The sequence below is a fragment of the Antennarius striatus genome, chromosome 3 (assembly GCF_040054535.1).
Source record: "Antennarius striatus isolate MH-2024 chromosome 3, ASM4005453v1, whole genome shotgun sequence".
Classification (NCBI taxonomy): Eukaryota; Metazoa; Chordata; class Actinopteri; order Lophiiformes; family Antennariidae; genus Antennarius; species Antennarius striatus.
In genome coordinates this window covers 25,549,511-25,576,161 of record NC_090778.1, presented here as the reverse complement: position 1 = coordinate 25,576,161, position 26,651 = coordinate 25,549,511, and the positions used below count along the sequence as shown (strand labels likewise).

Here is a 26,651-nt window from a genome sequence, read left to right as displayed (position 1 = left end):
ATTTGACCACACATATGTCTTCCAATCCCTACATTTTCAGTAGACTATTTTCATGTGGCCTCACTGCATGCATTAAGCCTGATGTATAGAATATAGGATCCTTTGGTGTAACCATCATTACATATTATGCTTGACAGATGTAGGAGATGAAAGAGACTGGAAACACATGCTAAAATCATGAACAAAAGGTGCAATCTCAGTGCTCTGCTTTCTCTACTTGCAATTGTCATCATTTATGCTGATTTTATTTTTTGTTCCATGAGAAGATGAAATACCTTTCATCAATACACCCATTGCTTCTACTTGAATAAAGAATGTTGTTTTTTTTCCGGATAGCATTTGAAGGCACCACCGCTCCATCTCTTTCAAGCCGCGCCTGGTTTCCTCTTGGTGGGACAAGGGGCTGACCGACGGACGGACGACAGCCCACCAGCAGAAAAAAAACACCATGTGAAGAAGAAGTATATAAAAGGGACTGAGAAAGTGTAGTTGTCAGGGTGAGAACGTATCGTTCGTCTCACCGACACCGGTTCGGCGTGTTAAAAGGTTTGGCAGAGAGCGGATGGACACAGCGGGACAGGAACAGGACAGTCTCACCCACGGTACGAACCCGCGGTCCTTCCCACCGTTTGCACCGTGTGTCTGTCAACTGTGCGGGGGGTTGATGGTGGAATCACCGGGGGAGACTTACCGTTGTTTTCTTTTTAATGTACGGGCAGTAAGAAGCTAGCGACCCAAAGGTAAATAACGAGCGCGTGCGCTTTTTGAACGCGGAAGCTAATGTTTGTTTAAGTTGCGTTTAAAGCCGTCCGTACGTCTGAATGTCAAAGAGGAGGAAGGCAAAAGCAGAAAATCTGTTTTAATTTGCCTGTAATTTATGCCATATGTGTTGCTCTTTGTTCTTTTTGTGGGGATAATGTCGACAGTAGTCTGGCTAATATTTTTTGATTTGTAGAAGGACTCAGTTTGGCCAAAATAAGCTCATAAATCATCACGAGTAATCAAATCAGTCGATTTAATTCAATGCCTCTCTGGTCTCAATTGAACGCTGAGCCCGGGGCGGTCTTATATATAATATGTACCGGGGCTCCAAACCCCCCCCAATATTTAAATTACATATTTTTCTCTGTTTCTCGCATGAAATGTGTCAAATTATTTGACCCACCATTCTTTAATCCACTATTACCGCTAGATTTCTCAGTCCGATGAAAACCAAACCACTACTGGTGGTGAAAATATTTATCGTAAATGTTTATTATCAACTTTTTCAAAAAGCAGTTTTTGACTGGACAGTCACATCCTGCAAAAATGAGTAATAGTCTACTGCATTCCACAGTAATAACAAGGAGAAGTGGTCATAAATATCCAAAGCCACATGATGCTTGTTTTCAATTTTATCTTCTGGTTTGTTAGAAATTAAATTGTGCACCAAGAAGAAATGTCTGTGATCAAAACATCAGTAACTAAAACAAAAACTTTTTGCGTGCAACTTTCAAAATAAATCTACAACAATGAAAAATTTATTCTACTCTCCATAACTAACTGTTGTTGTGGAACTTGCCGAAATGGCCAATGTTTGAATTTGAATTTGAATATGGATTTAATTTAATTTAAATTTAATTTTATACTGTTGTATATATATATATAATTTATTTATTTTTTATACTGTTTTATATTTTAATTCAATTTTATACTGTTTAGATTTTATTTTATACTGTTTATATTTTAATACTGTAATATTTTTAAATTTTATACTGTTTATATTTTAGTTATAGTTTAGTATATAAGTCCTGTTAGTGCTGCATGTGCCTGTCTGTTAGTGTAATGTATGTCTTGTGGTATGTCCTGTGATGTCAATGTTTCCTTTTCTCCTGGTGTTTATCCAGTATTATTTGTTATTTAATGCCTGAGCAGTGGATATATGCAATTTCCTCCGGGATTAATAAAGTATCTATCTATCTATCTATCTATCTATCTATCTATCTATCTATCTATCTATCTATCTATCTATCTATCTATCTATCTATCTATCTATCTATCTATCTATGTTGTGTATATATTTAAAAGCACAAAGTTTATATCAAGAGCCGTAAGTAAGAAGTATTCAGTCTGCAATGAAAAAGTTACATTTGTCTTTCTTTAGCATTTTATGTTCAGTTTATAATGATATGCAAATAGTGTCCTCGTACAACAACCCTTTCTAATGTCCTCCACCCACTTTGCACGGGGAATAATATTTTCAGAGGGTGTCTGACATTATAAATGATCTCAAGTAACTTTTATAGTACTGCCCAAACAGTAGCGGTCACCTAATGTGTGGCATATTTGGCTCTACGCACAATCGAGTACTTTTTAGATGTATCTGAACATGTCTATTACAAATTATAGGAGGCATTTTTTACTGGGGCACAGTTGAGCAAATCTGGAGCAAGTCCGTCAGTAATATAGGCCCCCCCATAGTCTAATATAAGGATTGGGGTTTTAACTTATAGTTCTGCCTGTAATTTTAAGTTACTATTGGCAACGCACAGCTTGCCATTTGTCAAACTACTGTACCAAGGTCTGTAGTGAGGATTATTTTACAGCTGAGGAATGTGTGATGGGCTGCCCCACTTCGACTCCAGTGTTTCCCCCACATCTGTTTGATATTCAGTAGCTCTGAAATCAGGAAAATATGAGTTCGAGGGAGGGAATGAGGTCCGTGAGATGCATTGCAACCTTGCGATGAGTGTTTTCCAGAATTTGAATAGCCCTAAGGTGAGTAAGTCCACAACTGCTCTGACAGGTCAGTTAGTAGAAAGGGGTTGGTGGGGGCAAGGAGGGGGGGGGTCGCACTCCTGGGCCTTTTATGGTGAGGAATGTGAATAAAAACATAACCTCAGAAAGGGGTTATAAAGATGCCTGGGGGATCGCCCATCACAGGGCTCCTGCTGCGTCTGCAGGGACTACTAGGAGCCTGGACAATCACCATGGCTCTCCTGATGACTTCCAGTTAAGGTTTAGATAGGAAATTATGAGCTGGAGTCTTACTAAGACTGCTTCTGAAACGCTGCAGTGGGATAAGTCCAGTCAAAGCTGATGAGTCAGCAGCTGGACCTATCGTCCAGAAATGACTGAGCGATACTTGATTGTGCATCACTTTGTTCATGGGTTCAATAGCGTGTCGTCCCCTGGGGTAAAGTGATGACTACATAACCCTTCAAGACAACATTTGGTTGTGTGTGTGTGGGTGTGTGTGCATGTTGAGACACTGCTGGACTCCGGGAATGATTTAAGGACTGAGGCGATCTGTTTTAGGGTGTCTTTGGTTCGTGTGAGGCCGTCCCAAACAGTTGCTGCAGTTTTTCACTTTAACGCCCTCTTTAAAAGACCTTTCATCGAGACATGTGGCCAAAATCTGATGCCTGAAATCTTGGACTTTCTGAACTTTTTCATATACTGTAGTAGCTGATGTGATGTCATTACACCAGTACAGGGTGTTTGTGCTCCAGAAAAGTGCAACTGAAGCTTTTTTTTCTGCAGTGTCATTTCCTTTAGCCCGGTGTGTTTTTAACCTTTTTTTTTTTTTTTTTTTTGCGAGAGTATAAGTTCATGACTACGGTTCACTTTGAGCTGCCATCCACATTCGTGTGAAATAAGCTGAGCAGAGAATCACACTGGGGCACTCGCCTCCTTTCCGTACTGTAATTGGTGCCATCTGTTTTGGCTGTGTTAACATCGTCTCTGGAATGTTGCAATCCATTATTTGTGACCTCCTTTGTTATTGTGAATAAGAGCAGCCAATGTCCCTCTGCCTGGTCCAAACTAGCCAGGAGATAAGCTGCTGTGAAAAATTAAAAATCGGTTCTTTGAAGGCTCAAGTGCCAAAAATCATCTCTAGGAGGTTTATGGGCGAGATGCTCAAAGCAGGAACGGCAATCTGTAGAGAATCTGCTTTATTCCTGCGCTTCTGTTTTTGATCAAACGGTCAGTGAAATATTGAAATCCGTGGAGAAAATTAGGAGGGATTGAGATAGAGGCCGTATCCTTGTTTAATTTCTTTTTTATTTTATTCTCATCACAAATTTGTGCATCCTGATGGCACGGTTGAACACTGGGGGTGAACCGTTCAACAGCGAACAGCTGTGGGAGAAAACAAACCTTAATCTTCTGAAATCAAAGACGGCTTGACTTGATTTTTAAGTTGTCTCAACTCACCACTTGTGAGCGAACTATTATAAAATTCATTTTTAAGAAGATGCATGTGTTGAGAACAAATTCAAAGGTGACAGTTGACCGGAGGAAACATTCAGGAAATGATATTAATCATCGGGACAGACTTTACTGTAAGAGTACCAGCTCTCTGTGGTTCATGTGATCGTTCTAAGTCTTGCCATCTGTTGCTTTGCTTGTCAAAAAGAATTTTATTTTCTTCATATTCTGAGAGGTGGATTGTTTGGAGGTGGTGAAACGAGTTGGTCGTGCAGCCATTTAGCCGTAGCCGATTTACCGTAAAGTTGATGGCAGTCCTTTGAACAGAACATCTGCCTTTCTGAACCAAAACCACTGCCATGCCAGCCGGCTAATTTCCATCTGAAAGTGTCTTCCTGTGTTGCCAAACCCGATCCAATGATTCCCACATAGTTGCGTTTCCCCTGAGTCACAATACATTCCCTTTATTACCTTCAATCCCAGTGACTTCCTGCTTTGTTTCATGTTTCTAAACACATGGTAACACACACACACACACACACACACACACACACACACACACACACACACACACACACACACACACACACACACATATAGGATTCACATATCATGTTAATATATTGGACCAATGACCCAAATAAATAAAGCTTACAGCACAGGATTTTTTCTTAACTGAACAAACTAAACTTGAACACATGACGCTTCACTTCACCACAGCTTGATAAGAGGGACGTGCTTGAACGGTCTCAGTTACGTGGAGGTGGTTTTCGACACAGTCCGTTCCTGTACTTTGTTGTCGTGACAACGAGAGCAGAGAACTCACAGAGGTGAGAAAACCTAGAACTCTGGCGGTGCTTTCCTGAGTGAAATGAATTCTAATGCACCTTTTCCGGATCTCCTGATGAAACTCTCTTTCAGGTAGGAGGCATGGCTGCGTGGGAGTGAAGGGATAACGCATCCATGTATCCCTGCAGCCCTTTTCAGGGAGGTTCCTGCATTATTTAACAGCTGGCTTGCAGAGGTGTTTCCCAATGTTTCGTGACAACATCTGCAAGTCTGAGTTCAATTGCACACACAGAAGAGTGCAATGATGGGAACAGTTTAGAGGCTTTTTGCTTTCCTCAGTCAAAGGTGAATCCACATTGTTAATGTATTTTTCTTTTCCTCGTCTCTTTGCATCTGTCTTATTTTCCTCTCTGCAGGTATTAGATACATATACCATGCCGACTAGTAATGGCTCCAGCCGCTTCCCTGTCTTTGTGGCTCCGCCCCACGGTAACCACCAAAGGTCGCCAGGCTACGTCCCTGGGCGGGTCGCCCCGGTGCGCTCGCCACCACCAGCCAAAGCTCCCCCGCCTCCACCCATTAAACCTCACGGCCCCCCGCCGGACCGACGACCCGCTGTCAGACTGTCAGAGGAAAACCAGCGGAGGGAGCGCGCCCGGAGCCTTAAGCAAAGGAAGAACACGCTCATCTGCTTTGGGGTGTCGATGGGGGCTTTCCTCCTCACTCTCATCCTCATCCTCAGCCTCAAAAGTGGAGAAGTGTTAGATGGTCAGTGGTATGAATTAGTCGAAGCCCTTTTGTTGTCCCAAAAGTGGTATGAGGTTGTCTGATTTTATCTACATATTTTATGCTGATGTTTCTTTGCAGAGAATTGTCCAGACCACAACCCGTCCCTCAGTAGCTGGAACCCAGGCCACCAACCAGAGAAGGTCGTTGTCATCAGTAGGGGGCAGCTGGTTAGACTGGAATCTTCTGCTACCTTCAAGTCACTAACCATCCGATCAGGAGGTACATGCAGGGTGGATGATCTTTTAGTTGGCTTTTAAAGATTTATTTATGACATACTAAACATGGGTTTGAGCTTTGTTCATTTTTTTAACAATTCTTTTACCAATTACACTTCTGCTTTTGGTTTCCTTCACCATAACAGTCACATGCTTTGGAGAAACCTTTGTGCAAGCCATTGTCTTTAAAGAATGACTCATTCATTCTTTCATGGGATGAAATCACTGCCTCTGGCTGAGCGGCAGAAAAACGGCTACTGGTGTCGGCAATCTGTGGAAGTTCATTTACAAAAGACATTGATTTCAATGTTTCCATTTGACTGTTTATTGCAGTTCAGTCAAGCATAACTCGTCCTTGCTGTAGAGAGTAATTACATTGTCGTGGGACTTTCACTTGACGCGGTTGTGGCGAGGTGCTGCCAGCTCAGGGTTGCTTGAGGAGAGGAGGATCAGGCAAGAGAGGGAAAGTAGTACTACAGTACATTAGCTGATTACTACTAAGCACAGATAGGTGAATGGGGTCCGTCTCAAAGTATGTCCAACCTGTGATGATGACACTGCAGAAGCTGCACACCAGCGCCTCAGAAACTGGCGCTAATGTTAGCAGGAGTGAAATTCATTCAGTAACTGATAAGCAGAATCAAAATGAAAATAATTTCACAATTATGACAGAATCGTAGGTTTGGAACTCGAGTGACATGAGTAGACAGCTCAAGATCAGTTTGTGTGTGTAACGTACAACACGTCAGAGCTTGTGTTTGTGTCTGTCGTTCTACAGGTCAAGTCGTTTTTGCAGACAGTGTCGACGGTTCCAAAAACATAACCCTGAGAACGCACCACATCCTCATCGAGGACGGTGCCGCCCTTCACATCGGCGCCCCTAAATGTCGCTACCGCTCTCATGCCAGCATCGCTCTCATGGGCCGCTCTGACAACAAAGCGGTCCCTGAAGTGCCCGTCCTCGGTCGCAAGTTCATCGGAGTCATGGGCGGCGGGACCCTGGAGCTGCATGGCGCAGAACGTGTTTCCTGGTCTCTGCTGACCCGAAGCGTCCCAGCCTCCGGTCTGGCCACGGGAGATTACACCTTCCAGCGGAACTTCAGTCGAGGCATCAACCTGCGAGTGGTGGACCAGGACACAGCTGCCGTGCTGTTCGGCGAGCGGTACGACACTCATGAATCTCGCAACGACAGTCGACGGCTCACCCAGCTGCTGAGGTCACTGCCAGATGGTCGGATAGTCACCCTCGCTGTTGGGGACTCAGCTGTCAAAAGTCTGCTTGATGAAACCAAGAAGGCGATAGAGGAGAAGCTCGGCAGCCGCTTTGTCTACGATCTCAAATACCGGTAAGTGGTGTCAACGTATGCACATCATAATGGTGTGAGTTTGTGAGGGAAGCTTGGTGTGTCACTTCTTTTAGAGGATGTAACAAGTCTTTGAGAGATTGCATTTGCTCCTCTTGGAGTAGGTTGTGTTTAGTCTCTGTCTCTAAGGGATGATAAAGAAGGTTTTTGTGTTTTTCTTCTACCATTAAAGACCCATCACCGTCAAAGGCGCACTGAATTGACAATATATTTTCCTCCAGATCCATCCTCTTTGGAAAAATAAGCTCTTTTATTTTCATTAGGGATGTTCCATTGAACTGTTCCTCGTCATTCCTTTTCCTGTGCCTCTGTTTCCTTTTTTCGTCAGCCAGAAAAGGAAGCACGCATCGGATAATGGGGGTTATGGACAGACGGTTTCCAGGATTTGTGCAAAACCGACGCATTCAGGAGATTTTATATCCATCACGCCTATTCCTGCAAAAGTTCAGTTGCTGGAAGTTTGATTGAGAGTCCAGTCTGGTCTTTATGCTTTAAGCTTATGATTTAAGCTTTACGTAACATTAGATCCTCTGTTGGTGTCACTCGAACACATGTGTTACTTTCAATGGAAAATCTTAAGTATTTCACCCTGAGTTATTTGTAGCTTGGCATGGCTTGATGCTCGCTTGACTGAAAAGCCAAGTGCTATGCCAGATTCTCCAGTGTCACATTTCGCCTCTGGGGGTGGCTGCCAAGTCAGCAGAGTCCTCAAACAAACCCCCCCCCCCACAGCGGTTCAAATGGATCAAACAATACAGACCCTGCACATGTGCAGTTTGGTGTGTGTGTGTGGAGATAGTGTGTGTATATATATACACACATACATATATATATATGTATACCCTATTTTCTGATGCTCTCACCATTTCCTGGAGTATTTTTATCTTTATGTGCTCTATGTGGTTTTTGCTTGTGGTAGGAGGAAACACATGGCACTAGTTCATGAGCAACCGTGCATTTTAATGTCTTGTTAAACTCTCACAGCATTAAGGTGAGTGATTTAAGGATGGGAGAGTTGGCGGTATATGACCTATACTGCTGTGTGTAAGAATTAAGTATAGAGCCTTTCACAAAGTGTGGCGCATCCCGAAGACTGCGATGGGAATGAAACTAGAACGTACTCGGACACCAATTGTGGTTTTGTTGTTTTTTCAGAATTCGCCATTGTTTTATTTTATTGCTGCAACACCATTCATGCCTGGGCACCCGGCCGTCTTTCACCCCCTTCGGAACCTTTTTTTATTAATCAAAACAATGCACCTTTAAATGTCTGCAGGCCACGTTGGCTCATGTCTCTTCACCCCTACTCTTTCTCTCCCTCTCTTTCATGGTTTCCTCTCAGCACACGTAAACACACATTCGTGCTGGTCTCCAGTGAACGCACCTCTGGCTACCCCCCCCCACACACACACACACACATATTCCCTATTTCCCTATTCCGGTCACACAATGACGTCAAAACAGGGAACATCAAATCAGCAACGTGACGAAAGAAAACTCTTCTTGATTTATGAAGTGCGCACTCACTCATGCTCAAAGCAACCCCAGGATAGGGGGGGGGGGGGGGGGCTCCTTTGATTTTTTTTAATTCCCCCTAGAAAGTGATCCTGTAACACGCTGGGGCAGTTAGTGACGGAACAGAGCGGCTCCTTAGATGGCATCTCTGTTTATTGGCCGAGTGCACGGCAAGCTTTTTTCATCCACGGGAAAGAGTGGTCAGATCACTGTTGTTCCACAGGGATTGTTAATAACAAATATTCCCATAAAATTATGCAAATCTGCAGCTCATGGAATAATTATCCAAGGCTAATTTGCGACCTCATGTCCTTGGTTGACTTTTTCTACTTCGAAACGTCTGCAAAATATTACCATCACCAAAAAGTGCATTAATTGAGCTCATCATGACATTCTCATATATGTCATACAAAAGTTAAGGACTTCACATTACATAAGTGTTTGGAATTAAGCTTCTGGGTGGTTAGATGCTGTGAGGATGTCATGTTTTTCAGGTTTTGTTTGTGTTGATGAAGTGTTTAAAAGTCACGCCTTACTTGAAAACAATGGCGACTGGTGTTTAAATGTATTTATGTTTGTGACGTACCCAAGCTGGACAACAAACAAAGCATAAGTCAACCTTTGGAAGCAAACAACATTCGAGGCATTCAAGGTTGCATGTCCAGTGTACACTCTAGTTTGAGGTCATAGCATACACCCTCAAAACACCCAATCCCTTTTCTCCTTCCACACCCACAAGCTCATCCACTCAAAACGATTTCAGCCTCTCCTTTCTTATTTTAATCTCATTTGAAATAATTTTCCCAGCATTCCTGCTTTGTAAGATGCTGTCCAGCTAAGTGAAGAAGGAGTTGGATTTGAAGTATGTTTTTGATGCAAGCGAGCACACCCATTAGTCATCGTAGCTGTAAGAACACCCATCCTGAAATCCTCAGTTCTCATATTCTCATTCCCTTGACGGCTCTGATGTCTTTCATTTCTTACATTCACTCTGATATCGTGCTACCTGCTTGTCCTGTCCTGCTGCAGTCATCACAGGCATTTGCTCTGCCGTCATAGCAACACATTCCTGACTAGTTGGTAGCATTTGACTTAAATTTGCAAGAGACTGAACATGCTGTATGCACATGTATGTTATTTGTCAGTCAACTAGGTGGAATGGTAACCAAAAGAACGTGGTGATGAATCATTCAGACATGTTAATAGTGAGGGTTTTTTTTAGTCATCAAAAGAACATCTGAAAAGTCTCAGAACTGGAAGATTCAGATATTTTTTTTGATCTACATGTGTTGAACTAGAATATTGTGTCTTCTCTCATATTCATCATTATCCTCTCCTTTCTTCTTTTCCAGGCAGGCTTGGGCTCTGGTCTCAGTGGTCGGCGGCGGCAACGTGTCGTGCTCAGAGGATGTCAGGGAGCACGAGAATCACGACACCGGGGGAAGAGCTCGGGCGGCGCAGAACTTCACCACCGTGGACGGTGTGGGATTCTCAGTCACCGCCTACAGCGAGTGGAAGAACGGTGAGAAACGTGTGAACGAAGGTGAAACGAACGGGTTACTGTTTCTTTTGAGGGTGAGAGTTTAACCACCGCCGCCGACTGGAGAGATGAATCATCTGAAGACGAAAAGCATTCTGGTGACTGTTATGTTTCTCATAGCGTTATGACAAATCCCAGGCCTTAATGCAGATGTATTTGCACATGGTGGTGCCTGTGGTTTGACTTGACCACTATCTTTATTTATTTCTGCTGTGGGTGGCCACACAAAAAACATTTTGCCAGTAATACACTTTCACTGTGGAAAATGTTAAAAATAAATGAATTGTTTCTTATCATCTCAGCATTAATAAATGTCTGCATAGATAGTCTATTGCTTGCTTCCATTCTCTTAATAAGACTCTTTAAGAATACGAACTGATTAAGATCAAACTTATCATAAAGGAATAATGCATTTGGGTCCAGGTTTCCCCATCTCAGGCTTCCAGGTTGACGCTGTGGATCAGGTGATATTGAACCTGCAGGATGAAGTGCAGCAGACCTGGCTCCCGGGGAATCAAATCGTAATCGCCAGCACTGACTACTCCATGCACCAGGCTGAAGAGTTTACCTTGCTGCCCTGCCCTCAGTGCACCAGAAGGCAGGTCAGGATACGAGGTGAGAGACCTCCGCGGGTTATTGTCTTTGTATGCGGCGGAGCTGACGTTCCTTTAAAAGCTTTATGGTTTTTAGAAAGTGTGTCAAAATAATAGTCCTTAAAATTTTGAATTCAGACCTAATATGATCAGCAGATGTGGTGTTCTTAATCCCGCGGTCACAGACCTAATTTCCTGTTCAGCTGTTACAGTGAATGTTTGATGTTTGAGTTTTGGCAGAGGCTGCTGGGAAATGATTTCCAGCAGCCTTTAAGATAGTAACACTTTATAAACCCAACCGTCCGATGTCGTCTGCTCCTCTGACATCAACCTCAGTTTGTTTTGTCCCTTTCTCTATCTCTATCGTTTCCTTCTGTTGTCAGCAACTCCCTTCCTGGAGAGGAGTGTGTATTAATGTGTGTGTTTGTGTGAGCGTGAGGTTTTATGTTGTTGACTTCAGGATAGGCTGAACTGCTGGTTTACTGACGCATGCTTTATCACCGGCAGCTCTGCTCTGTGGATGAGGACACATAATCATAGAAAAAGCCGATTGTTTTGTGTTTTTGTATGAATTTCATCATCTTAACTTTAACACTTCTCTTTTTATTTTTAGCCTGTTTTGTGGGTTTTTAAAGAGTTGCCACGCTTCCTGTTTTTGACAGTTGTATCTGATTTGATCTAATGCAGTGATTGACACATGCAAATTCATGCTGATCGATTCCAAACCATTCCAGGTCATCACAAATTATCAGAATATTTATATATAAAACATTTTCACCAAGCATTTGTGCAACGATCTGCTTGTGTGTCCCATCCAGGGAAGCCTCAGTACGGCCATGTCGGAGAGATCGTCGACGGCGTCGACATGCGTGCCGAAGTGGCTCTTCTCTCAAGGAATATTCTGGTCTACGGAGAAATGGAAAACTCATGTTACGGAAACAACAAGTGCCAGTTTTACAACCACGACACCTATGGAGGCCACGTCAAGGTAAGCCGACGCTGGACTCTGTTTAGCTTGTCTGGATTTGCTGATTTATAGACTGCATTCTCCAGCGTGATTTCACATTCTTGTAAAAGGTGGCCGTGTCTCTGCTAATCTTACGCGACAGTTTCCAGACTGCAAAGCTGAAGTGTTCATGAGTTCTATATTTACCTGCTGTCCCATATGAGAGGGGGACATTCATGTTCCCAGTTGCACCTCTAACTCCCAGTCTCTCTGTCTTTGTTCTCTTCTATTTGGGTTTGAAAAAGCACAACGGAAGGTTACTGACTGGCTACCATTAAAAACGACTCTATAAGGTCTTTCACCGACTCCAGACAGACACTTTTTCTTTCTCCAGTTTAACTTTTAGAGGCCTTAATTCTTTTCCATTTTCAATCCGTTGATATGGGTTTTTTTTTCCGTTTTTAAAAAAAACAAAAACGTCCGAGACAGATTTGGGTCATACGAGGCAATAACGGGAGCCTCATATTCTTCCTGACCTACATCTCTGTTTAAGTTCACTGTAATGTGGTTAGCGGTGGCAAGATTTCACTCGCTTTGGAGGCAAATACACAGTAACATTCCTTTGGCTCTGAGTAACTGACCCCCCTTGAGCTAAACAAAATAAATACTTTCCAATGTTTTTTTTTTTTTTGTTGCCAGACCAACTGTCTCCAATAAAGAAGTAATATCCAGTTAAATCACTTACTACGTTACTACTTATTAATGTAAAGATCATTACTCGACCTGTAAAAGGATTATTTCAGGATGAGGAGGTCAAAAAGACCCGACGCTTGCCATAGCGTGTATGTCAAATCCATTTTCATGCTGCTCCCAAGTGGACGTAGATGACTTCCTTCTCTCCAGGAAGGGAGTTGGCATGTGTTGACATCAGAAAGGAATGAAATCAGGAAGTTCATCTGATAGAGAAACGGGCACACGGTGACAAAAAAGATCATTTGAGGTCGACGTTAGAGGAGCGGAAGACATTAGGTGGATGTTTATGTTTGACCAATGTGCTTATATATATGTGTGTGTGTGTGTGTGTGTGTGTGTGTGTGTGTGTGTGTGTCTGTTTCAACTGGAAGTATTGACCAATAGTCCTTTAACAGGAACCAGACTTGCTGGATTTGCTGTACCCACAAAAGACCTCCTAGGAAGTTTTATTCAGCAATGGATCATTTTTTGGCTGTCGTGTTTAACTGTATTTGCTTCCTGGTCCCATTGTGTCTTGCATGTATTTGTGTATTAATTTTTTGTTGTTTCACTGTGTGATTCCTCTAACCAACATATTTCATTCATCAAGAGGAAAATTCAGCGGATTGTAACAGCTTGATGGATTGAGGAACAACTCTATAGTTCAAATCCCAACGGGACACTAAACAAGCCCAACTAAATCATACTGCAGACCTAAACCATTAATTGGGCCAGAGAGGATGCATACTTTACCAAATTTATAGCATTTATACCATAAAACAATTTTTATTTTATTCCCCGCAAGGCCAGGGAAATTTACTTCATTCCTGCTGAATCGATTCTAAAACGACTTACCCTCCAATCTCACTTTTCTTTGTGCCGTCTGTTGAACCCCACAGATCACCAGTAACTTCTCATCAGTGCATCTGTCTCACGTGGAGTTGAAGAACATGGGCCAGCAGGGCGAGAACAGTCGCTACCCGATCCACTTCCACATGTGTGGAGATGTAGACCAGCGGGGAGGCTACTGGGAGCCCACGTACGTGGACGGACTCTCCATACACCACTCCTTCTCCCGCTGCCTCGCCATCCACGCCACCAACGGGCTGCTGGTTAGTGAAACTTGCGATGAGCGAGACGCTAACCTATTTGAGGCAAATAAAGGACAGCTGGAGACACATAAAACCTTGTGTATCATTGGGGGATGTGTGAGAGAGCTCTTGGTAATAAGTACCATATGATGATAGCTGTTGAATGCTCTTCAATTACAGCCTCCATCACTGGATTACTCTAATGGCTTGTTTCCGCTTCCTTTCTCTTTCTCTTTTCTTCAATCTCTTTAAACCCTCGTGTCTCATATCTTTTTCCAATAAAATCATATGTCTAAAACTCTGTTTGGACCAAGTTACACTGTGATAAAACTGGATCATTAGCCGTTTTACTGTGGACAGACGCTTTTGTGCACTTGTTGGATAAGTGAAACCATAAAACGAAAAAACAAAAACAAAGTATTTACTGAATTATCTCCTTAATCTTCTAACTCTGCTCCTGTTTGTGTGTATGTGTTTGTTTGTCTGTCTGTTCTTCCTCTTGACGTCAAACAGCGTCGGGTAAATTTGTCCTTGAGGCCGTCGTCTGGAATGTCTCGGGCTTGGGATAACATTTGAGTCTACTGTTGTTTTTCTCGTTTCCTTTTGTCACAATGCGATTATTGTTATCTCTGCATAGCTTCAGATGGGTTTGATTAAACAAGTATTCTTAGGAGAAGACTTTTTAAGATTTAAGAAAAGGGGGGGGGGGTCATCGAACGGTGGTGGTATATTTGAATGAGCCGTTATGGACTGACAACTGCTTAGCTTCGGTCCTCGTGTTTACCAGGATTTGTTTTATTTAAAATACCTTTACATCCATCAGATGACGATTACTTCCTGTTTGAAGCAGAATATCGTCTTCTTAATTTGATCCAGGTGAAGAACACCGTAGGCTATGACACCTTGGGTCACTGCTTCTTCTTGGAGGACGGGATCGAGCAGCGGAACACTTTCTACCATAACCTTGGCCTGCTGACGCGACCCGGGACGCTACTGCCCACCGACCGCAACGAGACCCTCTGCACAGCCATCAAGGACAAAGTCTACAGGGGTCACACGCCTTCGCCAAGCACAGAGTGCAAGTAAGAAACGAGAAGCTTCTGCCCCATCATCAACAATGGTTTTCTGAACAATTGTGGTTATGTTGCTCAACATCACTGCAAGATAAGAACTTATTTTTGCACACTTTGAGAAAACACAGTGTCAATCCAATATTTACCTTAGTCACACACAACTTAAAAACAATCATCTCGTCAACTTAAGTGTGTATTTTGTCTTTGTCACATCCAATCCATTCTCAGTTTTAGTGTTGAGTCACAACTGTTGACTCATCAAGGTCTGTTTAGATTTATGTCACCTAAGACAAAACTGCTATTCATTAAGAATCCTTTTTAAAATGATTCATAATGCATCAAATTAGAATAATGCATAATCCATTCACCAGCCACAGCTGCAATTCCTCCTGGGGTGTTTTTTAAGCATAAGACAGAGGATAATTGTTCACAGATATATTAGTAGTGACACCACGAAGGCACTTGCCAAACCCTGTGAGCTCTGAATTAGCCAACATCTTGATTCTGAGCTAAGTTCAGTTTCAGTGAGGGAAATATGGAGCAACTAACTTTATCTTTAAGGGTTAATCTGATTTCTTGTGCTTCCTATAACGCCGACACTGAAGCCTATCAGCAGCAGGAAGCATGGCGGGATAGTTCAGACCTACCCTGATGGAAGCCAGAGGAGCCGCGTCCCTGTGAAAGAGATACTGTAGTCGGTACCGGCGAGCACCAGAGATACCAGCAGGAAGACTTTATCTGTAGAATAACAGTCTCTGCTCCACACTGGATGTTTTTACGTCCCGAACAAGAAACAGGAGAAAAATCCAACTTTGAGAGGAGCAGCAAGGCCTGTTTCAGGGTGTGTGTGTGTGTGTGTGTGTATGTGTTGGCAGAACTCTCCCTGTCCAGGGTTTATGTTGGAGAGGTGGATTATTAAGGGAATTTGGTGAGATCACATGACTCTCTGATCTCTGTCTTCTCCATATTACTGATGGTCTTTGTTAAATCCAGGTAGTGCCTTTTTTAATTTATTTTTCCCTGCATGCACGTCTTCATGTACACGTGTCCGTCTCTTCCAGGGCAGTCTCAACATTCTGGATCGCCAACCCCAACAACAATCTCATCGGCAACGCAGCTGCTGGTTCTCAGGTAATAAAACCGGAGTTATAGAAGAAAACAACTTCGACTAATGGGTTTTACAGGTGATGGATAAAAATGAAGGCCGTCAAGAAGAGCTCAGTCTTGATAGACAAATCACGATTTTGTGTTTCTTTTTTTAACGATGGACTTTAAAGATTTTCAGCAAACTGATCCATCAATAAAATGGGATTTAGACAGCGAAATTGTTTGATAAAATAGGGAGGCTCCCGATATAAGAAATTCAAGGATGGGGCTCCCTTATCTCTTCTTTCATTTTGACAGAGTGATTGCCCTCTGGGGAGGGCCGTGTGGTGTAAGAAATATCCAGGTTGTCTCTTTTATATCTGCAGAAACATAAACTTTAATTACTTTTTTTCCACTCGTGTTGAACTACTGCTTTTGGTTTATTCTTCTTTGGGAGTTTGACATCCTGCCAAGCTCCTCTCATTGGTTTTCTATGTTCCCTTCAACTGCTCCACCTATGGATGATATACGTCCAGATAAGAAAATGGCTGCTGTTGAGCAACTAGCGAACCGTGAAGATGATTTGTCTCACCTCGTTTCTCTGCTCCTCCCTCCAGGATGCTGGCATATGGTTTGTGTTCCACAGCTCATCCACTGGAGACTCTCATGGCCTGGTACCAGAGACCAAGGCAGAGCTCACTCCCCTCGGGATTTTTTACAACAACCGTGTGCACTCAAACTTTAAGGTAGCATCAGGTTTGCTTCTTTTTTTATTGTTGTAATGTCATTGGTGCCTGCTTTCCCTTGGCGTTCAGTAAAAGTGCGTCACCAGTTTCAGGCTCTGTGGTTTATTACCCGGTTTGCTCTCGGTTTTTGTTACTCTGATTGTAAGTGGACAGTACTAAACACAAGTGAAAAGGACCACCAAGTTGGATTGCAATTCTAAACTCCTGCCGCTTGCCAAGCGGTCTTGGATCCATTTTGACGTCTCATCTTTTGTGACATAAACGTTGATGACTAAAGACAAGGACGTTACCAGGAGATCCATCATCCGTGCAGGACAGGGAGGGCATTTTGTGATGGTGGGCCAACGTTCGGAGCCCTGATGTATGTCGACTGCAACCTGATGCCTAATCTAATAACAGTTCTTGAAGCGTTTAGACTTTTTAGCCCATGCAAAGCGAGTCTGACTCTCGTCTGGTGATAGACAGATAGAATAACTTTGCACGGGGCTCTCAGGCAGTAACAGGATCTGAACGTACCTCCGAGATGCCCACAGGTGTGCGAGGCGTAGAGACAAGAGAAATACAGCATTCATATCATGTGAAAAAAAGATTACACATAATTCTCTGCGTACTCGCATGGTTCTTGCCAAAAAAGAGGCTCGAACACACACACACACATAACGCTCACAGCGGCTGGCTCCACAATAGGGCTCTGTGGCGCAGTGACAGGAATCGGGCAGGTGAACTGTGAGCTCTTTGTTCGGGCCGACTGCAGCAGTCTCTCTCGCCGAGGAAGGAGCCCAGAGCTTTAAGACTATACCTCGCTTATACCGCAGGATCGGCCCGCGGCGCAGGTTTCCATACACACACACACACGATACGCCCGGCTCGGATTTATTTTACAATTCATTTTTTAAACACACAAACATTACATGTTCATACATCGTAAATTACACACAGGAATTCTTTTCATTGCTTTTCCTGCTTTCTCCAGCACAGCACTGACTTCACATTTAAATCTCTCTGGAAACTGGACCTGTAGTCTTACCTTTGACTGTAAAATGACTCTTTTTTTTTTTAATCTCATCTGTCTCTAGGCAGGGCTGTTCATCGACAAAGGAGTGAAAACCACCAATGCCAGTGCTGCAGACCCCCGGGAATATCTGTGTCTAGATAACAGCGCCAGGTCTGTATAAACGTGTCATCAGTTACGACTTCTGTACTCTACTGTACGAGTCTGCACAAAGTGTCAGCTATGAGCCGGTCTACGGTGATCTAATGCATCGCGGTGTGCAGTTACACTGCATAAATATTAAGGTATTGGTGGTTTTAAAATTTATTTTTGTTTTGCCACCATCAATAACTCTCTGTGAATCAAGTTATTTATAGTTATATCTAGTAGGATATAACCATTGACGGGGATGGATGGATGGCCTTGTACTCCTCTGCTGCATTTTAGTGGAAAGTCTGTCGGATTTGTGTTGACAGAGAAAACACCTTTTCAGAGATAGTTTCCTCTCCGTAGCTCCTTACCCAAATACTGCCCTCAAGTAGATGGAAAAACTCTTGCGTGTCTACTGAGACTGGTAGCCAAGCTATGTGTGTGTGTATGTGTGTGTGTGTGTGTGTGTGTGTCTGTGTGTGTGTGTGTGTGTGTGTGTGTGTGTGTGTGTGTGTGTGTGTGTGTGTGTGTGAGGGGTGGGAGGGATTTTCATATGTGTACTAAGTACTCCTCTTAAAAGAGAGAGAAGGATGTCTGTGTGATGAAATTGTAAGAAACTCTAGAAATCAGACATTAATAATATTCAGAGAAGGATTCCTTTGTTTTTATGTGATTTATATAATATTATAGAATTTATTATTTTATGATCTTGACTGACGCTCTGATTCAAGATGAAATTTAAAAACTATCCAAGCAGTTATTTTTTATTTGTGATATGATATGATAACCTGTTTGCCTGGTGGGAGGTAATCTTTTTGGGTTCGTCGGTGGGACTTTAGGGTTTTGGTGTTTGTCTAATAATATCTGCACATATTTGTAACATAAAAATATTGAATGGTTATCAGGTCCATGAGCCAATCAAAAGACTTAAATTTGATTTAAATGAATTATATTAGAATTACGCAGTAGGTGTATCTTTTGGGAGGAAAGGATGAAATCCCACAGATAGATGATTAATTAATGCTGTAAACAGAACGTCAGAAGGATGATGCTATAAATGAGCCATGACCCGTGTGTTTTTCCAGATTTCGACCGCACCAGAACGCCGATCCAAGCCGCCCTCGGGTGGCGGCGGTCATCGACACCCTCATCTCCTTCAAGAACAACGACTTAGGGGCGTGGATAAGGGGTGGTGACATCGTCATCCAGAGCTCTGGGTGAGACGTCCCCAAAGGGCTTTCTGATGTCTTCTGATGGAAAAATAAGGCTGTCATTAAGAAGAGAATGTGATGCTGACATTAGTGCTGCCAGTGGGATGAAATCCCACCCCTCCCTGTGATGAGGTCATTCACTGTTTGTAACCTAATTGCGCTGTTGTTTACTTTCACCATTTCACCCGGTGTTACGGTCAAACTCCGGATTGATTCCTGTTGTTTTTCAAGGCGTATTGACAAATAATTATCCTCATGAAGTACCAGACGTGATGCTGATTACATTATCTGATGGCGCCACTTTATTTGACCACTTCTGGAGTTTTTGGCTAGATCTACATCTAACAAATATCTCTTTTGAACAGCTTTGCAGACAATGGAGTGGGATTATCCTTTGCCAGGTGTGTACATATCTTCTCCGCTCAGTATGTTTGCCTTTCCTCCCTCTGTGCCAGATGAACTTGCCAAGAAGCCTTCAAGATTAATAACTGATCCAAGAGCAGCTCCTGTGTGGTCACAGAGAGTTCTTACTTTGATCAATTTTCAAGCTTTTTCAGTCAACGAGCTTTTAGTTTGTCCGTCCGGTCGTCTCATCTCGTGACGCTCATGTCAAAGGTGAACTGATTTGAATTAAAACGGGACAGGTTTTTTTCCACACCTGAGAATTCTGCTATGATTTTGACACAGTACAGATGATTTCTAAGGCCGCTTCCAGATAATTTAATTCATTAAAGTGATTATTAGATTAAGAACTACAAATTGATTCAGCTGCCACACTAATTTACATGGTTTGAATGCCCAATTAAAAATAAAATGATAGTTTCAAGAATGGGCTCAGAATGAAGTTAAAGTCTTTGGTTTGACTTTTTGTGTGTGAATGTTTCTAGTTGTTCTTGAAGAAATATCTTTGCCTCGTTTGATGAAGATTAAAAATATGTGGTCTTGTTCTCCAGCGATGGCAGCTACCCCAAAGACGAAGGCTCCAGCCAGGAGGTCATCCAGTCCCTGTTTGTGGGGGAAAGCCGGAACAGAGGGACCAATGCAGGACAGAATAAATACTGGGGGCTAGGAGGAGCCGATGCGAAGATGAGGACGCTGCCTAGAAACAGGTGATTCCAGACGGATGGAGGGAGGAACGGTGTCTGTGAGGAATAGGAGGAAAAATACAAACCATCTTGAGTTTTCTCAGGAATTTCACAAGAAGGCGTTGCACAAGTTGGCAAAAACACACCGAGAAAAAGGAGCCAGCAATCAGTCAGGTTAGACAAATGGGCAGACGAGGCAGTTACAGCTGCCTGGAGCAGTAGGTGGACTTGAGGAAGAATAATGACAACTTTCAACGTATTAGGCAAGAGGGTTTTTTTTAATCTCTCTCCAAGATTTCAGTCTTCTACCCACAGCTGATTTTAATTTCAATTCTTTGTCTAAATGACACGATTCGATCTTCTGTAGAAAGCAGTAAACCAGAAAGATGCTTTACAAGTTAAAAAAGTGCTGCTTTCGCGTGACATACTGAAATAATAAATCTGTAATAGCTTTTTATTAAGTGGACGGTCCTATTGAGAGTAAAGTTTTATGTCCCTTCTGGGTCTCCTTACAGACCTCTTTGCCCCTCTTCCTGTCTTTCCGTCCCTTTATAGAAGTCGTTATAAAAGAAGAGGGCAGCATGAAGACGTGTCCGCCCTCTCTGGTTTCAGTTTCTGTCAGTTTGTGACCAGCGTGTCCGACTATATAGACATTTTTACAGCTTCCTGACCGCGCTGTGACATCTGGCTTCGTCAGTCGGACTGTCGTCATCATGGTTACTACCCTGCCAGGGCTTTATGTTTGGCCAGAGAGAAGGCTGTTTAGTAAATGAATGGATAATTCGATTCTTGAATTCACACACTGGTTTAGGAATGCCAATATCGCAAGACTGGCAATTTAAATATAGTACATAAACTTCTGCTAACCTCTGGTTAGGAAATGAAAATCAGATGAAAATTACTTGCTAAGTATTGTGATAATTACTAAATTGTTTCTCTCTTTTTCAGAGCAAACATTTCAAGCATTTTTGCTTTTTGAATTTCAGGTTTTGGAGCTTTCTTGTCAGTGATGACGGCACATGAAGAAACTTTGGGCTCTTGGAGATAGATTTTCTCAAGTATTTGACATTTTTTATGGACTAAACTAGAACTAATCGTCATCCTTCTTCATTGCAGGACGTTCCCGATCAGAGGTTTCCAGATTTATGACGGTCCGGTGCGGCTTACTCAGAGTACGTTTCGTGGATTCATTCCCACACCGGAGCGGTACACCAGCGCGGTGGGATTCAACCTGAAGAACACCTGGCAGCTCACTCCCCGAAACAACCTGTCCAAGCTCAGCTTTCAGCCCACTGTGAGAAAGCATCTCGATCTGCTGAGACATCGCACCGTCACGCTGTAACACACCCTACACAGCTGCTCATCTGTTAGAAGAGAACAATGCTCGAATCTGTTGACACCACAGAGCAGCTTAATGCCTCCATGTGAATCTAATTGTCCTGGTTTCAATTTTCTGTTTTGGTTGGTTCACTTTCCATTCCTCCTTCTTTAATTTTTATCCCTCTGTCATCATTTCTGGCACAGATATTCTCTCCTGGTACATTTTATGACTGTCCTCTTGGTACATGGCTCTAACAGTTTGCACTTGGGTTGTTTTCTCCCATTTGCTTCCCCTGTAATCATCCACTAAAGATGATTACTGAGCTGGCAGGTACAGCTTTGATAGCTGAGACATACAAAAGTTAAGACATAAGAAAGAGGACAAACTGAGAGGAAAGCCCTGCTCAGAAACTTATAAATCACTAGCGCCCTCTTGTGGTTGTGTAAAGCACTGCATGTTCCTGAAATCTACACACCTGGCTGCCCTGACTCTCCACGGAATGTAGGTAGATTAAAAATAGAATTTAGAATCCTCAGTAAAAGCCAAGTCATCACAGAGTAATGCTTTAGAAGACATCAAATGCAATTAAAACCCTTATGCATCACTAATGAGCTGAATTAAAACAGTGCAGAAATCCACATGTTTACATTCACAGGACTCTAATGCACACAATATTTTTTAGGTGGGCTTGCGCACATTCTTTGGTCGCCCCGGTCAGTGGTTTGAAGATAACGACCTGGACGGTGACAAAAACTCCATCTTCCATGATGTGGACGGGTCGGTGACGGGCTACACCGACACCTACGTCGGCCGATTGGACAATTTCCTGATCCAACATCCGAGCTGTGTGAACATGTCCCAATGGAACGGAGTGATCTGCAGCGGCCGCTACTCTCAGGTACATCTGGGGTCTACACACATAGTAATGTTAGGGTTGCCTTTTTCCTAACTCTTCCTCTCACCACCCTCCTCTCCCTCAGGTGTATGTCCAGACCCTGGGAGCACCCAGCCTTAGTTTATCCATCAGCAGAGACGAGTATCCTTACGCTCCTCTGGTACTTAGAGGGATCAACAGCCAAGGGGCGCAGTCGCAGCAGTACCAACCCATCCTGATGATGAGCAAGAGTTACACGCTGCACTGGAGCGGCCCGGCGCCCAGAGAGGTCGTCCTGTCCCTCATCAACTTTGACCAGTGAGTGGGAAGAGGCGGCAGAATGTGTACGATGATAATTCAGTGTTTTAAATTTGTTTTTATCAAATAAGCTGAAAATCGCTGCTCAGTATTTGTGGTATTCCTAAACGAGATTGTGTTTTTTCACGCGTTATTTCTCCCTCTCAGAGATGACTGGGTGCTGGTGGGACTCTGTTACCCATCAGGCACCACGTTTCAGATAATGGGCGACATCAATGACAGGCAAAGCAACACTTTTGATGAACTCACCGACTACGGCACCGTCTCGTCTCTGGCAGAGCTGGAGAAGAAGCAGCTGGAGAGGAAGTACTTCTTCGACCGCACCGTAGGGTAAGAGAACAAAATCTGAACTTCTTTTTACTCCTTGATTTCTGAAAGTTGATTTAACTCCTTCTGTTTTCCGTCACTCCTAGCTTGTTGTGGCTCTACCTTCGGGCCCGGCATGGCCGGGACGGCCACAGCTACTGCTCAACACGAGGCTGTGAACGAGTGAAGGTCATGGCCACCACGTCATCCAAACAGACGTGTAACTGCTCCGCCAAGGCCTACCCCAAGTACTCCAGGACACCCTCTGCGGCGGTGCCAATGCCACCTCTGAACACACAGTCTTGCAAAAACTGCGGTGCTCACCAGGTTTGTGTTTCTCTCTTAAAGACGGCGTCAGCTCAGCCACTTGAAACGTAAACTCCCCTTGCCGACAGATGTGTTTCTGTCTCAGCTTGTGTTTTCCAGCGAGCCGTGGACCTCCTACCTCCAGACTCAAATCAAGTCTCTCTGCAGCCAAGAGCAGCAGAGAGGAGATAACAGCTCCTTTATCACTGTGAGCATACCCAGCTCGACACGATCTTATCTCCATAACATCGATGTGTGAATCAGGGCTTTATTAACTTCCTGCCACTTGCTAGGTGAACGAGGCGACCATGCCCTTTTTCCAGCCTGGGTATTTCCTGGTCTCAGTGGACGCCTGCTCTGGCAAAGTTATTAAGAAAACTACATTTGCCAAGATGGGCGCCAAGATGGAGGAGTACCTAAAAACAGGAATCCCAAAGAGGTGAGCCTCCGATTGCAGCTACTCTTTCCATTTTGTGTCTCTGATCTCAAGAGGGGGGGGGGGGGGGATCAGGATCGGGTTCTCTGAAGCCGAGTTCCTCACACATGGCCCCATGCAGGAGATGTTCTTCACCATTTTAGGGATGGATTTCATGTGTTAACTTACAGTTGTATTTGATTGACAGGTCAATCGTGCTCATGGCGACACGAGGTCAGCCTGAAGGCCTAGTTGAAGTGGCGCCACATCTTGTTCCCTTCGGCGTGGCAAAAGCTCCTGATCTGCAGAGTAAAGGTTGGTAACGCTTGAAAAATATCTGTCCATGTTTTGGACAAACAGTTCTCCTCCATTCTCACACCTTATCGCTGCTTCTCACTGCAGAGAGTGTGGCGTTCTGGGGTTTCCAGGGCGGCTCTCCACCCCCTCCGTGGGTCTCGCTACAAGCCGGGCAGGGGAGTGAGTTCCTGGGGCTGCAGGAACGGTACCTGCCCCTGAGCCTGGAGGCTTACGGATGCACTCCACCTGCACCTCAGACGAGAAAAGACCTGGAGCTGCTCAAGAAAGCCATCGGACAACAATGACCAATGTGAACAAACTAACATATCCAGAACCGTCTTGCACACAGATCCAAAAAACACACACAAGCAGCTGATGAATGTGAACTGCTGAACCTTTAATTTATTAACAATGGCAAAGATGTTTACCAGTTTCAATAGGAGAAAAGGTATTTTATTATGATTTTTGTGCGTGCGTGTGTGTGTGTGTGTGTGTGTGTGTGTGTGTGTGTGTCTGAGTGAGAGTAAGAATGCCTTGGGGCTGTTGAGTCAATGCACTTTCCTTTTAAAGACACAACTTGCCTTATCAGCCAAAGCGATCAAAACAGAGCTTTATAATGACTCTAAGAAAACCTAACCAAAGCAGCCTTCAAGCATTTAGCCACCAGTCATGATATTTATGATGAAAAAAAAAAAAACCTCAATAAAAAACAGAATGGATTGCATTTAAGCCTGAAAACAGATCACAATGCATTAGATACACACAAGCAAGCAGGAAATTCTGAAAATAAATTGTATTGCCCCTGAAATGAAACTGTGTTCGTTTGGAAGCGGAGACGATACAAGATGGATTAGATGTGCTCGATAATAATGAAAGTACATGCCGATGCATGTGAGAAAGAAAGGGTATGAAAACACAGCCATCAGTTACTAAGATTATCTGATGGAAAACAGTCACAGGAGGTCGTATTCATGTAGTATTTATGGTATCTTGAAGTGAAATTAATCTGACTATCTTGCCTTTTTACATGCAGGCATGATATAAAATAGGTCATTACTCTCTTCTTAATGGAGGTCAGTAACAACTGATTGATTGACTGGAAAACCTCTGATCATCGTGCAGCTGTACACCTGAAGACTTAAAGCACCTTTTTTATGGATTCCTACATGGAGTTACTGGATCTTTTATTCCATGTTTGTATTTATCTCTTTGCAGTGATGATGGTGTCTCAAGTGCTGGACACATGCAGCACATTACACATATTGCTTTTATTTTCTTTCTTTTAACTCAAGCAAATCGAATGTTTCTGTTTATTCCTCATTCATTATCTTTTCTTGCGCAATACTGCCAAAAACGATGTTTGGATAGCAGCGACGTGCTTTCAGGTAGCGGCTATAAGGGGAATGCTTTACGTTAAGAAAAAGGGTGTTTGGATGTGAGCAGGGCTCCCCCACTGAGCGACGGTAAAAACCTATCTGTGACTCTGTGTGTGTGTTTGTGTGTGTGTGTGTGTGTGTGAGAGAGAGAGAGAGAGAGACTGCATGACTGACCATGTGAGATTGAGAGATCCTCTGGAGGACCATTTCCTTGTTGCCTTTTAACCACTTTACTGTAAAAAAACAACAGCAAACTGAACGAGACAAGTGTGTTTCCAACCCCTGCCTTTTGTTTGACCAGCGCTTTGATAATGCACAGCTAGAGAGTTCTTAATGTTTTAATTTAGAATTGAACCTTGTATATATGATGTTTGATATTACAACTCAGAAGTGTACATTTAATGGAAGTGTCAAACCGGCTGTCGATAGTGCTGTGTGCTGTGTTTTTATTAATTGAAAAAAAAAAAAAAAATTTCATGGAAAATTTGCATTTTTGTGTAGAATCGTCAATTAAATAAACAATTATGCTTTGTCATAAAGTCATATTTTATCATTTGCTTTCATCACTGGTGAGAAGAAAGTGTCTTTTCCACTTGTTTTCTTCTGCATTGATTTTATTTCGCCACTAGGGGGCAACCTGGTGTTTTTTAAGGAGACGCACTTTTACAGACACGCTGAAATTAGGACCGTAGAAGAAAATATAGGACTGTAAACAAAAGAAGTGTCTTGCTATTAAGTACTCTTGAACAGTATTTGAATTTATTTTAAAATCGTTTATTATTCCAGATAGAGAAGATTTGTTTGTCTTCACCTAGGATCTTAAAAAAGGGGCGTGACCAGGGTGTAAAGACTTTTATGATGAGATTAATTTATTAGATGCACAGGAAAAAATATGGAAGTGCAGAGGTAGGTTTTCCTCCTGTAAAGCATGAATAAGAGATTTATTACAGATTTTGGTTAACTTGATCATCAGTTAGCAGTTAAAGCTAAAAGTTAGCATATGTAAGCTTAGTGGGTAAATTCAAGGACCTGCCCAGTGACGTCAGAGAACAGGTGAGGCACTGAAAACTACTGACGTGAGACTGATTTCACCTGTGTGTGTTCATGTGTGAAGATCACTGACGGTAAAGAAATGTGTCACCATCCCATCACATGTCCTGGTAGCATCTCGACCTGTCCATAAAACATCTTGACCTGTCCATAAAACATCTTGACCTGTCCATAAAACATCTTCTGATCATGAAGAATAAGAGCAGCAGCTCCTTCTGGAACACTAAAAATTGTAAAGGGGAATAAACTGATTAAGCTGTTTTTTTTTTGTTTTTTTTGCA

General features: G+C 43.0%; 1 protein-coding gene across 2 annotated transcripts; it reads left to right on the top strand.

Moving 5' to 3' along the window:
- Positions 1–381: 381 nt before the first annotated feature.
- Positions 382–25,863, top strand: cemip2 (cell migration inducing hyaluronidase 2). Of its 2 annotated transcripts, none has more exons than XM_068309985.1 (24): positions 382–602; positions 5,397–5,748; positions 5,848–5,988; positions 6,763–7,330; positions 10,216–10,385; positions 10,827–11,018; positions 11,815–11,984; positions 13,574–13,786; positions 14,642–14,847; positions 15,900–15,969; positions 16,542–16,670; positions 17,747–17,835; positions 18,897–19,028; positions 19,388–19,423; positions 19,976–20,131; positions 21,224–21,401; positions 22,111–22,326; positions 22,409–22,620; positions 22,768–22,950; positions 23,034–23,253; positions 23,339–23,440; positions 23,526–23,671; positions 23,856–23,962; positions 24,050–25,863. In XM_068309985.1, the coding sequence occupies exons 2-24, from the start codon at positions 5,415–5,417 to the stop codon at positions 24,247–24,249; spliced, it is 4,170 nt and encodes a 1,389-aa protein (XP_068166086.1). In that variant the 5' UTR covers positions 382–602; positions 5,397–5,414; the 3' UTR covers positions 24,250–25,863. The 2 variants fall into 2 exon arrangements, with proteins under 2 accessions (XP_068166086.1, XP_068166087.1); XM_068309986.1 differs by having other exon boundaries at positions 382–740.
- Positions 25,864–26,651: the final 788 nt, after the last annotated feature.